This window comes from Phoxinus phoxinus, assembly GCF_949152265.1.
Source record: "Phoxinus phoxinus genome assembly, chromosome: 9".
NCBI classification, from domain to species: domain Eukaryota; kingdom Metazoa; phylum Chordata; class Actinopteri; order Cypriniformes; family Leuciscidae; genus Phoxinus; species Phoxinus phoxinus.
The window spans coordinates 16,060,014-16,078,581 of record NC_136884.1 but is presented as its reverse complement, the minus strand read 5'-3'; the positions used below and the strand labels follow the sequence as shown (position 1 = coordinate 16,078,581).

At 37.3% G+C, this 18,568-nt stretch overlaps 1 protein-coding gene across 2 annotated transcripts in view; it reads right to left on the bottom strand.

The window, feature by feature from the left end:
- Positions 1–13,051: 13,051 nt before the first annotated feature.
- sfmbt2 (Scm like with four mbt domains 2) overlaps positions 13,052–18,568 on the bottom strand; it is a 40,240-nt gene continuing 34,723 nt past the window's right edge. For both annotated transcript variants that reach the window (XM_079624223.1, XM_079624222.1), the window contains 5 exons: positions 18,083–18,258; positions 17,743–17,906; positions 16,249–16,503; positions 16,012–16,140; positions 13,052–14,686 (listed from right to left, as the gene is read on the bottom strand). In XM_079624223.1, the coding sequence (XP_079480349.1) occupies positions 14,546–14,686; positions 16,012–16,140; positions 16,249–16,503; positions 17,743–17,906; positions 18,083–18,258 (865 nt within the window). In that variant the 3' untranslated portion in view covers positions 13,052–14,545. The remainder of the gene's footprint in view (positions 14,687–16,011; positions 16,141–16,248; positions 16,504–17,742; positions 17,907–18,082; positions 18,259–18,568) is intronic.

Below are 18,568 nucleotides of genomic sequence, written 5' to 3'. Positions count from 1 at the left end.
TGTGTTTACCTGTGTCAGCTGTGTTGTGTATTTACCTGTGTCAGCTGTGTTGTGTAATTACCTGTGTCAGCTGTGTTGTGTGTTTACCTGTGTCAGCTGTGTTGTGTATTTACCTGTGTCAGCTGTGTTGTGTAATTACCTGTGTCAGCTGTGTTGTGTGTTTACCTGTGTCCGCTGTGTTGTGTGTTTACCTGTGTCTGCTGTGTTGTGTGTTTACCTGTGTCAGCTGTGTTGTGTGTTTACCTGTGTCAGCTGTGTTGTGTGTTTACCTGTGTCAGCTGTGTTGTGTGTTTACCTGTGTCAGCTGTGTTGTGTATTTACCTGTGTCAGCTGTGTTGTGTAATTACCTGTGTCAGCTGTGTTGTGTGTTTACCTGTGTCAGCTGTGTTGTTTGTTTACCTGTGTCAGCTGTGTTGTTTGTTTACCTGTGTCAGCTGTGTTGTGTATTTACCTGTGTCAGCTGTGTTGTGTGTTTACCTGTGTCAGCTGTGTTGTGTGTTTACCTGTGTTGTGTGTTTACCTGTGTCAGCTGTGTTGTTTGTTTACCTGTGTCAGCTGTGTTGTGTGTTTACCTGTGTCAGCTGTGTTGTGTGTTTACCTGTGTCAGCTGTGTTGTGTATTTACCTGTGTCAGCTGTGTTGTGTGTTTACCTGTGTCAGCTGTGTTGTGTATTTACCTGTGTCAGCTGTGTTGTGTATTTACCTCTGTCAGCTGTGTTGTGTGTTTACCTGTGTCAGCTGTGTTGTGTGTTTACCTGTGTCAGCTGTGTTGTGTGTTTACCTGTGTCAGCTGTGTTGTGTATTTACCTGTGTCAGCTGTGTTGTGTTTACCTGTGTCAGCTGTGTTGTGTGTTTACCTGTGTCAGCTGTGTTGTGTGTTTACCTGTGTCAGCTGTGTTGTGTGTTTACCTGTGTCCGCTGTGTTGTGTATTTACCTGTGTCAGCTGTGTTGTGTGTTTACCTGTGTCCGCTGTGTTGTGTATTTACCTGTGTCAGCTGTGTTGTGTGTTTACCTGTGTCAGCTGTGTTGTGTGTTTACCTGTGTCCGCTGTGTTGTGTGTTTACCTGTGTCCGCTGTGTTGTGTGTTTACCTGTGTCAGCTGTGTTGTGTGTTTACCTGTGTCAGCTGTGTTGTGTATTTACCTGTGTCAGCTGTATTGTGTGTTTACCTGTGTCCGCTGTGTTGTGTGTTTACTTGTGTCCGCTGTGTTGTGTGTTTACCTGTGTCCGCTGTGTTGTGTGTTTACCTGTGTCCGCTGTGTTGTGTGTTTACCTGTGTCCGCTGTGTTGTAAATAATAAATAATAATAATTCATTACATTTATATAGCGCCTTTCTGGACACTCAAAGCGCTTTACATAGAAGGGGGGAATCTCCTCGACCACCACCAATGTGCAGCATCCACCTGGATGATGCGACGGCAGCCATATTGCGCCAGAACGCCCACCACACACCAGCTTACTGGTGGAGAGGAGACAGTGATGAAGCCAATTAGTATATATAGGAGGATGATTAGGAGGCCATGATGGACAGAGGCCACTGGGCAAATTTGGCCAGGATGCCGGGGTTACACCCCTACTCTTTATCGAAGGACATCCTGGGATATTTAGTGACCACAGAGAGTCAGGACCTCGGTTTAACGTCTCATCCGAAGGACGGCGCTCTTTGTCAGTATAGTGTCCCCGTCACTATACTGGGGCATTAGGACCCACACAGACCACAGGGTGAGCGCCCCCTGCTGGCCACACTAACACCTCTTCCAGCAGCAACCTGTTTTTTCTCAGGAGGTCTCCCATCCAAGTACTAACCAGGCTCAGCCCCGCTTAGCTTCAGTGGGAAACCAGTCTTGGGTTACAGGGTGATATGGCTGCTGGTTGTGTGTTTACCTGTGTCCGCTGTGTTGTGTGTTTACCTGTGTCCGCTGTGTTGTGTGTTTACCTGTGTCCGCTGTGTTGTGTGTTTACCTGTGTCAGCTGTGTTGTGTGTTTACCTGTGTCAGCTGTGTTGTGTGTTTACCTGTGTCAGCTGTGTTGTGTGTTTACCTGTGTCCGCTGTGATGTGTATTTACCTGTGTCAGCTGTGTTGTGTGTTTACCTGTGTCAGCTGTGTTGTGTGTTTACCTGTGTCAGCTGTGTTGTGTGTTTACCTGTGTCAGCTGTGTTGTGTATTTACCTGTGTGAGCCGTGTTGTGTGTTTACCTGTGTCAGCTGTGTTGTGTGTTTACCTGTGTCAGCTGTGTTGTCGATGCCTCGAGAGAAAAGAAAGTGCAGAGCGCGAAAGCACCAAAGTGACTGAAGGATTGCCGTAAAGCATTATCTCTGGTCGTACGATGTGTATGACGTCATTGACATTTTAAAATGCTTTTTAAAGCAAATAAGTGACTCTAAAAAATCTAACACCCAGCAATGTGTAATTTTTTTTGCATCTCCTTTCGAATGCAACATTCAAATTATTAGACAAAAAATTATATCCTGAGAAAAGTGGATTTTGAGGGGTATAGCTCCATAGACCTCCATTCATTCTGCACTCGTCATGTGAGCGCCCTCATATGGAACCAGGGGCGCCGCTAGAAATTTTAGGCCCTATGAAAGAATATGAGGTTGGGCCCCCCCACCGCACCTATTCCATTAATAAAATCAATCTCTGGGGGCCCCAAAAGTGCGTGGGCCCTTAGAATCGTCCTAACTTTTCCCCCCTTAGCGGCGCCCCTGTATGGAACCAGAGTGGAACTGCAACCAGTTCAGAAGCCGGAAGTTTACTGAGAGTGGCAGTTCTCCCCTTATTAGACATTCTCTGGTTTTAGCCTTTTATGTTCAAACCGGAGTCAGACAATGATGGAGAGACTCAAGAAGAAGTGACAACATGAAGCAACGGGACATTTCTGAATGGTTAGTTGATGAATTTATGTAGCTTATGTGTAGTTATCTTCTAGTCATTGATTTGCATATTCTGTCTTGATAATCTATAAATGGTGTTCCCGGGGGCGGGGTTTATGTAAATTTTAGGGTTGGTGATGTCACTAACCCAGGAGGAATGTCGTGTAGTCCCTACCAGCCGTTTGTTGTAGTCCTTAAAAAGCGATTTCTTTCAAATAAAATATCTCCCTTTGCTTTGAGCGTTGTAACTTTGCAGATGTTGTTTGCTCAAACAGCAACATTACACACTAACTGAAGTCAGAAAAGTAAAATCATACTCAACCATCCCTTTAAATCTTTTTATACAGATTGTGCCAGATTTGGCATCTGTGATTACAATTGTGTTGGTTCTGGCATATCTTCTAACGGAAATATTTGTAATGAATAGCAAATAATATTTTGATGTTTTTCCCCACACCAAACAATATGGCTTCAGATTGGAGCCAAATGGACCACTTTTTTTGGAACTCAAAATAATCAAATCAACCCTTAAGCCCATTTTTATCTTTTAGCATCTGTCTTTGACATCTCCTCTCAAAGCCTCCACATACTTCTCTCTGGACTAATAGTGCATCTTGAAGACCAAAAATGCTGAAATCTGCAAGCCATTTTCTGAACGTGAATTGAATTGTGTATTCATGTTGCTTTAACATTTTCTCCATGGAGAACAAAAATAAAATAAAATAAACTTGCATCATATACAGTGAAAGTGGATGGGAACCATGACTATTTAAGGGAAAAAAAGCTGTCTCCAAAAAGTGCTTAAAATACAGCAGTTCTGTGTGTCACAAGTTAATAAATATGAAATTAGTCTTTGTTTGAAATTGAATGGAGAATGGCTTTGTATGAAAAAGCAGCATGAACATTCCGTTTAATAACTCCTTTCATAAAATACTTTTTTCATATAATGATGCTAATAATTATAATTATTATTAATTATATTTCTGAAGTTATTCAATATTAAATTAGTCTCTGAGCTTGCATCCAATTTCATTGCATGGAAAAGAGCGGCATGAACATTCTGCTTAACTCCTTTTTTCCCAGTATTAATAATAACAATCATCATTACAATCATTATTTTTTTTTAAGCCATTAAATATTAAATGACTCATAGTTTGAGCATGATAGACAGACCCCATCCAATTTCATAACAATTTTTGGGAGAATTATGATTTTTTTTTTTTTTTTTTTTTTTGGTGATGGTGGTTTTCTGTTGCTCACGTGAAATATTACGTACTATTTTTAGATGATTACTTAAATCTATTTTTTAATGCAGACTATTTGACTCCAAACCTAAACACCTGATTATTGTGACCTCTTTAACTTTTCAAAACCTTGTCTACAAAATAATTACTTGAGATATTTTATACGAAAATTATCCCTTTAAAATATGCACGCATCTATATTGTTCAGCTCTCTTCCATCGATGGAAGTTTTCAAGATGTTTCTTCATGTTTGATCAGGTTGATAAATGCGCACACACCTACAGGCACAGTCCTGAAGTGAAGCTTTGCTTGATTCTTTTTCCATGATGAGTCATTTCACACAATGTCAAAGATATAAATATGACTAATAATTATGCCTTTGCATTTTCCAAAAGCCCATTTTTATTTGAATGCATGTGTTTTTTCCCTCCAGATCTAAAAAGGGACAAGGAACAAGGGTTATTACATTCACCTGTTATTAAACTGAAATAAATGTGATGCAAAGGCTGACCTAGAACCAGCAACAAGTGCATAAAGGCATCAATTATAGAGAGTATTCTATAGATACTCTATAGGATTACAGATTTCCATAGCAGCGTGTTTAACTCGATGTTTGACGCTGATATACGAACACCCTAGCAACACCCTAGCAACCATTTAGAACACATTTGGAAAGTATCAGTTCCGATTGCACAAGCTTTCTGTTTGATAAAAAATAATAATAATCCGATTAACTTGGGTTTAATTCAGTTATAACACTTTATAAAAGAGCTTAACTGTACTGTATCTGTACAGACTGTGACCTGTAAACTCGGGTAATTATGGTTTATTTTAGTGTTGCGCTTTATTTTAGTGTTGCACAAAGTCAGCTCTGCGTGCATTAGGCTTCCTACACCGTAAACTAAACACAGTAACAAACAATGACGATTTTACCATATCAATCCGAGCGCGAATCCGATGATGAAACACTAGAAAAACTAGTTATTCAACCCGAACCTCCATCGCAAGGACGACCCGAGCAGGACGTTTCAGTGATACGCTACTCAGTTTGAGGTACATTATGAGATGTTGCAATTCCTCACCATCAGCATTAACAAGTGCATGTCCATCAACCGATTATTTTACTTGTACTCATTTATTTACAGAGTATGTTTCAAATATATTGCGGTGAACACGTGGAAACTGTATCAACAGTGCATGTATGCAATGTATCCGTTAGCCGAGCTCTAGCGTGAATGACTGACTGATGTGACATAAACATTGGTAAAACAAATCTTGCTCCATGCTTAATCTTTCCTTAAAGTAGTGAGAATGACAGACAATAATCTGCATTAATAGACAGAGTTTTATGTAATAGTCAGTTAGCAGGAGACCTACACAATGTAAAACTCCAAACTAATATTTTGAACACTGTCTTTCAAGAGCAAGCGGTTTGCGAATCCTGCATTGAACTCCGAGATTTGAGAAGCAGTCTTCAGTAAAATTAAGGGAACACAGCAAAAGTTTAGGAAGATTAATTTTAACCATTGATTCTTCACATGCTCGTCCTTGGGCAGTGAAAAAAAAAAGTATTTACCGTCACATTGTAGAGCACAGCATCTCCTCGACATGATGCTGTCCAGTATCCACAGGAATCAGCGGCCGGTTTGAGGTTTAAGTTTCCCTGGTGTCTGCGCGCGCAATAAGTGGACGGGCTAATGTTACATTTTGACGTCACGACGAAACGGCTTATGACTCGTTTGAAAAACAATTCATTTCATTGATTCTTGAAAGACTTTTGAAAGACAATAACTTTATATACGGTGCACTTTCAGATTTAAAACTTGTTTTTACAGATGTTTTTATTCACTTAGAGCTATGTTACACACTACATGAAAGGTCATTTTCAAAAATCCACAATAGGGGCCCTTTAAAAATGTCAAATGCAGTTGAGATTAGTGACATCTACAGGACATTGGTATTGGATTAGTTAAGAGGATGATTGCAGTTAATGAAAAAATATATATATTTTACCCCCCACCACTTTGCGTTTGCTTGCAAAACATTTGCGTTCGCTCGCAAAGAGCTCAAAAAGGTAAACGCAGGGTTTCTTGGGGGAATGGAAATATTTTACAAGCAAACACAAAGTTCCTCGATGGAATGGAAATATTTTGCGAGCAAACGCAAAGTTTCTCGAGGGAACTCAAATGTTTTGCAAGCGAACGCAAAGTTTTTCGACGGAATTCAAAATGGTTTGCGAGCTAACGCAAAGTTTCTGAGGGGAGCGCAAACATTTTGCAAGTAAACACACAATAACTTAAGTGAAATGCAAAGGTTTTGCGAGCGAACGCAAAGATTCTGCGAGTGAATGCTTTTGCAAGCAAACATAACGTTTCTTGGAGGAACGCAAATGTTTTGTAAGCAAACGCAAAGTTTCTGCGAGTGAACGCAAAGTTTCTTCAGGGGAATGCAACTGTCCAACTTGATCTCACGGGAAGACATAACTATGTTACGAGATAGTAATGTTAGTTGTACAAAAACATACGATCATTAGAAAAAATATGCAAAGAAAAATATGCATGACGGACCCGCTCCTAAACATACCTATCACTGGCACGTAAGCAGATCATATGAATGAGATTGTACGAATTCGGCAAAACTGAAAAAATATTGCCATAAAATTGTTTTAAAGTCAGTAAGGAGTACGCTCATCATAATGACCGTATGAATGAGATTGTACAAATTGTTACAAATTAGCCACCAATTTACCAAAATGTAAAATAGTTACAAATTGCCATGAGAATGTGTTGCAATAATAATCATATTACTTTATAAGCAGACTTTTATTGCCACCAATAGATTTTAGCGAGTACATTTCAACATTAAAACAGGCAAAATATTAAGCACTCATGGAAATGCATTTCATTTCAAAGCAGGTGTGTAGGTCTGTTTCGTTTTTATTGCACCTTTTAACTCCATTGCGGTAAAAAATAAGTAGAGAGAGTCGTCCTTGAAGCTTTATCTTGATTTCCGATTGCATGCAAAATGTGCAAGTCTTAAAAGGAAGCTTATTTCAAAGGAGAAACAGCAGCCAACAATTCAAAACTAGCCCCCGTCACCCCCCCTGAAGGTCCTACGTGACCCAGTTTCAGGTGTGTTAGTATGAGAATCAGCTTTGCGGTTAACACATGCAAGCAGCTTTTTTTTTCTTTTTTTTTACTCACACAGGCACACATACACAGTATCGTGTGCTCCCAACCCCTGATAGTATCTGTATAGACTGACTCATACTCATAATCACACACATAGTATAACAACGCCAATCTTACAGAATAGCTAAGTCAGCAATGGCGGACCACAAAGAAACCTCATGGGTTTAATGAAAAGCTTTAAACAGACAGGTGTTTAAACGTCCATAATGCACTGATATTGGAGTCCAGTTAGCATACTGGTATTATATAGGTTGAGGATAACTTGCAGATGTTTTTTTTTTTGTTTGTTTTTTTCTGTGACTGTACAAGCACCTGCTACAACATAAAGTATGAACAACGTCAGCGCTCAACACTTTAAGTTTGAAACCCCTTTTGTAAAGTTTTTTTTTTTTTTTTTTTACAGAATGTGAACTTAGTTGTCTAAAAAATGTGTAATATGAGGTTACTGCATGGGTTAATATTAGGTTTAGAGGTAGATATCTAGTTATTACCTAGTTATTATTACTAGTAATTACTACATATAATGTACATGTTGAACTGGACTGTATAATAAAGCTCTACCCTGTTTGCTGAAAACTTCCAACAACAAGTTCCAGGATTGTGTGCAGAACTGAATTAAGAATGCCTATTAAGTTCCATTTAACAATTCTGAATTCAATTTAAATTGAGGTAGTGAACAAGATATAGATTTGCATATAAGGAAGTAGAGTCATAGTAAATTCCAAGCAATTCACACAGCTGTAATTTTTGCAACCTAATTTCGATTACATTTCAATTACAAACTGCCGCGATATGTAACACCAACGTAATAAAGCATTGCCAGAATTTTTTGTTCTGAGTTGAACGAAAGAGAGACTGTAAATTCAAACCTGATGACCTGACAAAGTCTTTGTTTTAGTGTTTTGAAAAAAGTTAAAGCTAAATGAATACGTTTAAAAAGGATAAAATGTTTATAGTCCTGATGGATAGTTAGATGGATGGATAGAGGGATGGTTGGTTGGTTGTATGGTTGGTTGGTTGGTTGGTTGGTTGTATGGATGGTTGGTTGGTTGGTTGGATAGACAGATGGTTTGTTGGTTGGTTGGTTGGTTGTATGGACGGACGGATGGATGGTTTGTTGGTGTGATGGATAGATGGATGAATGGATGGATAGATAGATGGATGGATAGAGGGATGGTTGGTTGGTTGTATGGTTGGTTGGTTGGTTGTATGGATGGTTGGTTGGTTGGATAGACGGATGGTTTGTTGGTTGGATGGGTTGGTTGGTTGGTTGTATGGACGGATGCATGGATGGTTGGTTGGTTGGTTGTATGGACGGACGGATGGATGTTTTGTTGGTTGGTTGTTCGGTTGGTTGGTTGTTTGGTTAGTTGGTTTTATGGACAGATGGATGGATGGTTTGTTGGTTGGTTGGTTGGATGGATGGATGGTTGGTTGGTTGGTTGGTTGTATGTATGGACGAACGGACAGACAGACAGCAATAGAGTGTGCTCTAAAATTCCTTTAAATGAGAATATAATCATTAATGAAAATGAGACCTGATTGGCTGAATGGGCGAGTACTGAAAGGTTGTATTTTTCAATTGACTGGAGTTTGTTTAAAAACAAGAACAGTACTAACCTTAAGGAGGATATCCACAACCGTTTCCATAAACAAAAAAGAAAAGAAAAAAATCTGCAGCTTAACAGTTAAGTGACCCATAGTGCTGACGTCTATAAATGCATTGAAAGGGTTTTATGAGGCTTCTGATAAATACTGTGAGTAATAATTTAGATCCATTGCAATGTACATAGAAAAAAATCTGAAGATACTGATGACGCAGTGTTAAGTATTAACATGACCTGTGTTTAATTTAGTTGCTGAACAGACTCATTTGGTGGATAAAAGATTTCCTCTCTTATTGTCCTCAAAGAGTGGTTGTCAATGGCAATAAAATACAGGCCCCATAAAGAACAATTTTATCACCTGTACTTTTTTCTTTGTAAATTAATGAGTTAAAAAAAATGGTTTTTGAAATGCGGTTTTAGATTTCTCACAAATGTTCATGTGGGCCTCTCAACCATCAGAAATATATCTCGATTATGGTCAGACACATCACTGGTGAAGCCACGTACAGCATACCTTTGAAATGACGTTGCCTGGCAACCAAAGGTTCACAGCCAGACTCAATAGAAAACACTTAATGGTCATAATGTCACGCTTCATGAAATATGAAAAAGATCATTTATACAATTTACGCAGTGCAATGAATGATTTCTCGCTTACAGCAGTTCTCCTTATGGCTGGTCTAATGTAGATTCTGGGCCAGGCGATGTGTGGGTTCCCAACATGTTTAACACAATGTGCAAAGATCATTTCTGGTAATGAACTGTGAAGATTTATGATAAATATATCTAAAGTGTCTAGACCCATTTTGTATGTTACAACATAGCAATATTGATATAAGAACCTAATTGGATGAATATCACATAACCTCTCAAGAACATACCAGGTTCATGTTTTACACCAAAATCAAATAAAGAAAGAAAAATTAAATATATTTTGCTGAAAGAACTCAATACCCATTTTCAGTAGCATTATGTTTTTTTTTTTTTTGTATTGTGACATCAAGCATAAGCACATTTGATCACAATTCTCATTACCATGATGAAAAAATTGCATATTTAAAGTGCACTTTTTTCTTTTTGGAATTGTCACACTACTTGCACTATTTATACTACAAAACGACATAGAATAGTGCATAATACGTGAAATTAAACGATTATTTAATAAAAAATAAAAAAATGTATTTGCTAGTTTAAACAAAATTGTGCTATAATCATGTTTATGGCATAAAAATTAATAAAGAATCTGAGAACAATCAATGGGAATCCCAAAGTTTGAAAAAGTCTGGACACTTTAATGAGGATTGTTGGAGAAAGTGTGCTTAAATGTCAAGATCATAATGTCACAATGGGGGAACAAAAATGTTTTTTTCTTCTTCTAAAAATAGTAGTGAAAAGTTCCCTTTTAATATCTTTAGTAATTCTTATGAATAAGGCCAGAAACATACTATATACAAGAATGCAGATGCAACTGATTAGCCAATGCATACTAAGTGTGCTGTCCTGTCATGCATACTTAACTTGCATACTTGTACATACTTAATGTAATTGTACTCATGTGGTTAATAGAGGTATACTATATCCATCATGTAGCCCCGCCCCTTTTCAGCTCTGTGCTCGTTGTGTTCTGTCTTCTGGTTTGTATTTACACAGCATGAAGGTAAGATCTTCCGGATTTTTGAATGAACCGCTCTTCCAATCTAGTGACATTTGTAATGACTTCCGCTTCAAACATTATCGTGCTCATGATAACTTTAGTTAACTCTACAATAAGTAAATACACTTCACAAGCTAATTACTCTTCAACAGCAATGTCATGGAAATATACAGAGCTACCGCAAAACCGGAAGTTCAAGACAAAATTTTAAAGATGGTTGCCCGCTTGTTTCTCTGGCTCATAAGGTCTATATGTACAAAAGTATTGGGACACCTGAACATTACACCATCAGGGACTGTAATGGCATCACATTCTAAATATACAATAGTATGGAGTTGGCCCCCTCTTTGCAGCTACAACAGCTTCCACTCCTCTGGGAAGGCTTTCCACGTGATTTTGGAGTCTTTCTGCGGGATTTTTTTCCACATTCATCCAGTAGAGCACTTGTGAGGTCAGGTACTGATGATGGACAAGAAGGCCTGGCTCGCAATCTCCATTCAAGTTCACCTCAAAGGTGTTCGATGGGGTTGAGGTCAGTGCTTTGTGTGGGCCAGTCAAGTTCTTCCACACCAAAATCACCCAACCATGTCTTTATAGACCTTGCTTGAGCTGAGGCACAGCCATGCTGGAATAGAGCAGGGCCTTCCCTAAACTGTTCCCACAAAGTTGGAAGCATAGCATTGTCCAAAATGTCTTGGTATTGATTAAATATTTATTCATCCTAAAACAATTGTAGAACTAGTCGTGAAAGAATGAGACTATTATTAAGAGGTGTGAAATAAAAATGTCACTTAGAGGCTTCTTGTCTCTGGAAAAGAGTTGATTCTCCTTGGAAAATGTTACATCTTGCCTCTGAGAAAGGGTTGACCAATCAATTGGCAGGATTCCACAATTGGAGAGAAAGGCGAGGGAAGTACAACTTAATTGTGGGAAACAGGAAGGGGGAATCTTACCAGAACATTAAGTCACTTGGTTATTGTGAAATAGCAGATAAGAAAAATGTATAAGAATAGTGCCCTGGCCAGAGACAAGTTCAGATGTCCTGCAGGCATCTCGGCTTTGTTCAATAAAGTCTGAACTGAATTTTGAACTGATTCTGCGAGCTTTATTTGCAAGAAAGAGATGACTTTTCTTCACAACAGTATGCTGAAGCACTGGAAGTAAGGGGCTTATAGCCCAACCACTGAAAAACAGCCCCGTACCTTTATCCCTCCTCCACCAAACTTGACAGTTGGCACAATACAGTCTGACAGGTAACGTTCTCCTGGGATCTGTCAAACCCAGACTCGCCATCAGAGAAGTGCGATTCATCCCTCCACAGAACACGTTTCCACTGCTTCAGAGTCCAGTAGTGGCGTGCTTTACACCACTCCATCCTACGCTTGACATTGTACTTAGTGATGTGAGGCTTGCATGCAGCTGCTCGCCCATGGAAACCCATTCCATGAAGCTCCCGCCGCACAGGTTTTGTGCTGATATTAATGCCAGTGGTCTTAGATTTAGCTGTATTTGGCTGAGCAGTAGTTTGGGTGGCTCACCAATGTATTAGAGAAATAAGTAAGCTTGACCAGAGTTCTTGTGGGGAGAATAATTTATTAAAGGTAGTAGTGTAGTAATTCTTTAGCAGAAATGTTAGCGTCAGACTGCAAAGATTCTGTGGAACAGATCTTTATACCTGCTACGAACAATAGTACATCTGACTAAAGATAACTGAAATCCACGTAATCTTTCAGTGGAAGTTTGGAACTGATCCGCGTTGGTGACTTTTTCGCTGCATGCTCCTCAGCACTCAGTGACCGGTTCGCTCTGTGACTTTACGCGGTCTTCCGTTTCGTGGAAGTTGCTGCCATTCCTAAACGCTTCCACTTTCCAAGAATACACCTTTGGCAATGGGTCTGATTGAAACACCTGAACTCAATAATAGGTGTGTCCCAATACAACAACCTTCTCTTAGGGGCTATTTACACGACACCGTTTTCAACTAAAAACATTTCGTTTACGTGACAACGGCGTTTTGGGTGCCCGAAAACGCAAACTTTTGAAAGCGGGTTTCAAAGTGCAAGTTTTTGAAAACGGTCTCCGTGCAAACAACAAAAACACGATTCTCTGAAGACGATGACGTCACGCACATGCGTATTACGCGTTCAGTCTATAGTATTTCATCGCCATCTTCTGGCCTGGCAGCAAAATATAACGATTTAGTTGTTTTCGTGGATTTGTGTAAATAGGGATTGTTTTGACAATGGTGTCGTCTGTAAGCGGCATATCGTTGTCGTGTAAACATACCCTTAGAGAAATGTTCATGGCAGAAAAAAAAAAAAATCCAGTAGTTATGTAATATCATCTGAGTGTGTGAGTGGGATGTGCTGTAAATAGCCCACATAACACTGCCTACTGTTTCCTGGAAATTACTTTATGTTCCCATTGGGGGGAATAACTTTCACATTTGTTTAAAATTCTCTGGAAATCACAGTCAAGAATAAACTATGCAGTTGTATACTTTTATTATTGAAGGAATGTTCCGGGTTAAATACAAAATCTACGGACAGCATCTGTCGATTAGCCACAGAAAATAATTTTGACTGTTCTGTCGGTTTGAAAAAATAAGCAAGTCACATTTACATTGGAAATCTATGGGGCAAGACATTGCACTGAGATGGACATTAAAATACACACTGTTACTAATGTTCAGCAACTACTAATAAACATAATACATGTTAACAGAAAACTCGCTTCTTGTTACTGCCTTGTCACATAGACTTCCATTGAAAGTGCACTTCACATGCGATTTTTGTTCATTTTTACAAACCAAGTCAAATTTTTTGTTTGTGGCAATGGGCATTCTGGTGTGGTTTACATTTGCGGGTATTTCAAATATTTGCAATTTTTAATTGCAATAATGGAAATTAATACGTTTATGATTGCAGACAATATTTCAGCAGTTAATCAAATTTGAATACATTCTACTTGTGAAGTGATCCAATTGTGTCAGAAAGCAGAGAAGTAAAAAATATATCACTATGAAAGTGTTTACAAACAAAAAAATATATATAGAAAACATCCAATGTTGCATAGATCAATAACACATTTACATAAAATATAGATAGGCCATGACAAAAGGCAGCTCTTCAAAAATGAATGTGCCCTTCGATTTTAAAGAGAAACAAATGATGCGTTACAACAGGCATGTACGTTTGGGAAAACAAATGTGTGTATAGTTATGTATGCAGCCAACATTCACGCACACATACATGTACATCTCAGCATACACACACAATATGTTTATATCAAATATCAGTCCTGATATCAATAATAGTCCGTAATTCATAATGCCCAAGTTGCCCAAAAGTCGATTTAAAGGTGTTAAATCTCCACTCACCTGACGAACACGACAAACTTTATAAAAATAGTTTATCCGAACAAAATAAATATTACAAATATATTAGTTCACTTCCGAAGTTAATACTTCATATATAATTCGCCATTATAAATATAATTTGGTCTTGAAATATTTCATATAGTTCTGCAGTGAACTCAGGATGTTTTTTTTCTTCACAGTTTAGACGTATCCTCGTTCCCTCTCGTTGTCGTCTTCCTATAGAGACTTTCTTCTGAAACCGAACCTAAACCTCCACTTGTTTGGCAAGTCTTCTTCAGGGATTCAGCACACCTCTTGAAGCTGAGACCAGTTAGTCTGGTCTATTTAGATGGCTTTAGAGAGGTTGTGGGTACTTGACCAGCAGGCCAACCAGCGAAATCAACTAAACACCAGTTCGACTAGGCCAGCTTGACCAGCAGCCTTCGCCTTTAAACTTCTTTCTTTAGCAGGGAAAGCATATTCCTCGACTCAATCTCATATTCCAATCCATTCGGTAAGAGGCAACCTGAGGTTTCCTGATGGATGGAATGACTCCTTGCATCCCCTGAGTATCATAGGTGTCTGTTGGTTTGCGTCCGCCGAGGCTAAAGGTTAGCTTAGTTAGCGTACTGGGAGTAGAAGGCCACTTTGACTCGCTCGATTTGATGGCAGAGTTTGATGGCGGGGCCGAGCTTTAGGTCCATGCATTCTTGGACCGTAGGAAGTGTCAGCAGCAGCAAGGCCTGTCCATCAATGTCCTTGAGAAAGAAGAAAACATGCACGAGTTAGCATAAATATCAGATTTTATTTGACAGATTTAGCTTGTTCTTGTTTGCTTCAGTTGCTTCACCACGATAGTACATGTATGATTTAAAATTTTGGGTTGTTTTTTAATTTGCAGTAGACCAAGAATGTTTATTAATTAAGTAAAAAGGGTAAATATTGATTTCATGTCGGCGACATAGAAAGCAAAGCATTCTAGATGCACGCTGATTAGCCTTTTAATACAGACTGCAATATTTTATAACATAGACATAAAATTAACATAAAATACTAATCAAAAAATACAGTGACAATTTAAATTATGAAAATATTAAATAATAATAATAATAACAATATACAATTCATTTAAATTAATTAAGCTGTCGACAATACTCAAATATCAGTCGTTGAGTATTTAGTAAATAGGAACACTAATGAAATAAATAATATATAATCAAATATATATAATAAATAACATTAAATTATGAAAATAATCAAACAAAACAAAAATCCCATTCTTTGACAATTTAAATTATGAAAATTGTAAAATAAGGAAACATTTTTGTTGTTGAATTAACTAAAGTCTGCAATATTACAAAAATGTTTGAATTCAGAAACAATAAAGGAAAATAAGAATAAGTAATAAAAATAATCAGAATCTTCGACAATTTTATTATAGCCTGCGATATTTAAAAATAATACCGATAATGATCATTTTAATAATGAAAATAATAAAAGAACATAACTAAAATGAAAAAAAAAAAAAAAAAAAAAAAAAAAATATGCTCATTTAGTTTAACTGAAGTCTGCAATATGTAAAAAAAATTATATAGTTGAATTCAGAATCTAATAAAAGAACATTAATGAATAAAAAAATCATAATATTTGACCATTTAAATTTAGAAAATAATAAAATTAAATAAATGGAAAAAATATTTTTTGTTTAACTAAAGACTGCAATATTAAAAATAAGTGAGTGTTTGAATTCAGAAAATAAAATAAGAATACTAATAAAAAACATTCATAATCTTTAACAAATTAAGATTTAAAAAATAATAAAATAAAAGAATAAAAAATATTTAACTGAAGACTAAAATACATTTTTTTTTTAATTCAGATAATAAAAGAAAAGAAGTTACTAATATTTTTTTTTTATCTTTCAATCATTTCAGTCAGTTCACTAAAAGTTCAGGAAATAATCTATAAGTTACTAAAATAGACTACTTATTGAACTGAGAAATCTGATTTAGACTTTGAAAACTTGATATGAATTAGGCATTAAAAGCCAAAGAAGAGCCAGGCAAAGGTGTGTGTCCTGTACCTGCTCTTGGAATATCTTTGCTAGTGAGGCACAATCTGTGGACGTGATGAACTCAACCACATCAGACACACTCCACTCCAAAGGATTCCTCTCCAAAACCAGACGATCTTCCTCTTCAAAACTCTCCGTCTACATATATGCACACAAGCAAACTTCACTTTAGCTAAGATCATTTGACTCTTGAGGGAGTAATTCACACGGAAGGTTCTATACTGTAAGTGTGTGTGGACACTTTACCTTTGTGTTTGTGTGGTTTGCCGTCTGGTTCTGGATGCAGGAAACCGAGCGTGTGGTTCTTCTGGGAGAGGACCTGTCGGAGGTGTCCGGATGGGTCGCCCTCCGCTGAAGAGCAGCGCGGCGGGGAGGTCTTCCTCTCCTCGGGGCGTCCTGGAACGAGTGGGCAGAGGCCTCCTCACGGAGCGAGTTGGAACTGGCCTCACTGCCCCACTCTTCAAAATCCTCTTCCTCGTCATCATAGTAATAATCACTATCCTATAAAGACACAGTGGAGGAACAGTGTTACACTGTCTCTTAAGTTCTCTTAAATTTACCTTTGCTTGGCAAATTTTTGCTATTTGAATAGGATTCTGCGCAAATGGGAATTTGACATAAGTGTGTAACATTTCCTCATGCAGATTCTGCATCAATTTACATTCATTTGTCTTCTGTGTGAGCGATGCTTTGTGCATTACACTATTGACAGTGGACTTTTTTTTTTTGTACCAAATTTTGTTAATGTGACTTAACCAGGTTTAATGTGCTAAAGCATCAATTAATCATATTTGTTCATGTTGGTCAGAATTTGTATTCCAAAAAGTTTTTTTTTCTTTAGTTGGCTGGTTTCTTTGTCATGTATCACACTACATATATATATATATATATATATATATATATATATATATATATATATATATATATATATACATATACACATATATATATATATATATATATATATATATATTTCCATTCAGTCATTGATCAGCATTTTTATCTTAATTTACACAAACAAAGAGAAAATATAAATTTACTTTTTACTTTTACTTAAAATTGTTCTCATCAAGTAATAAGTAAGATTTAAATTAATTAACTGAAGTCTGCAATACAAAAAAAAAATCAATCTTTGAGAATTTGCATTTAGAAAAGTAAATAAGAATACTAATAAAAATTTTAATTATGAAAATAATAAAAATGAATAAGCAAATCATATTTTTTGACTATTTAAATTATGAAAATAATAAAATAAGGAGAAATTATTCTAGTTGAAGTAACTGAAGTCTGCAATATTTATAAGACTTTTTTCAGATCATTATTTTCTGACTACTTTGTTTGTTTTAGCATACGTGTAAAACTACATTTACGCTTAAAACAAGAAAAAAAAGAAAATATATTATAATATGCAAATTTGCTTGAGTAAATTTTTTTATTTTATGGATGTTTAGGTATTTTTACTGAAAAAAAGACTGATTTAAATAATTATTTAAAATAAATGATTTTTACAGAGCAATTGTTAGCTCCGCCCACAACAAATCTAATTGGTCCAAGTACCGCCTTGCATACAGCAGTTAAATAAACATAAAATATTCTGTGATTTTGTCACTTTGTGCAACATTTACTGTTTAGTGTGCAGGTGCCTCAAACATATACTTGCATACTAGCATACTTGAGTAGGTTTCACAAGTTACAATTGAAAGAATGTGTTTCTGTCAGGCTTGATAGGGTTCGGCAGACCTGAGGTGACTCTGTGGTGTGGTATCCCACAATAGAAGAGCGCCGTTTCTTCTGGACAAAGATGGCTTTGCGTTTCTTTCTGCGTCGCGCTGGTTTGGTCATGTCACCGTCCAGAGCATTCTCTCCTAAACTTGGGCGACCGACTTTCCTCTTCTTGTAATATGCTACATCAGGGATAAATGTACATAAACACACACAATTATCGACAGTTCGATGTAAGTCTGAGTGCATCTGCGTGTGTTTTGGGAGAAAATAATACCTTGCGCTTGTGAAACGTGTCATTTTAATTCCATGTTAGAGAAAACATAACTTTTCGTCATAGAGGAACAAAAAGACTCACTGTATTTGGTCTTGGTCTGACTGGAGCAGTTTTCAGGGCACGTGTCGGACACGTATGTCGGGCCAAAGAGATTCTGACAACACTGGAGTCTCTCGCATACTCGACGGCAAAACTCCGACACTTGATCTGCCGTCCGGACGATTCTCATCGTGGAGCGATAGCTTTTCCCTTTATATCTAGAAGCAAGCAAACGTGTTTCACTGCGGTGCTAGTTTCCACGATCAAGAACATTATGAAAATGAAACATTTTACACATTCCCCACACACACATGACTATGCTAATCAGCTGGCTTAAAACCTCATTATGCAAATGAAGGAAAGCTCTCTGGTCATTATGATTGCACAATTTAATTCTGTTTGTTTGCTAATATATCAGTAATATTGTAGTTTTTACACGTACTTTCCATAGACATAATGATTTTTATACCGTACAAACTGTATATTCTGTCCACTAACCCTAAATTTACCATCACAGAAAACGTTCTG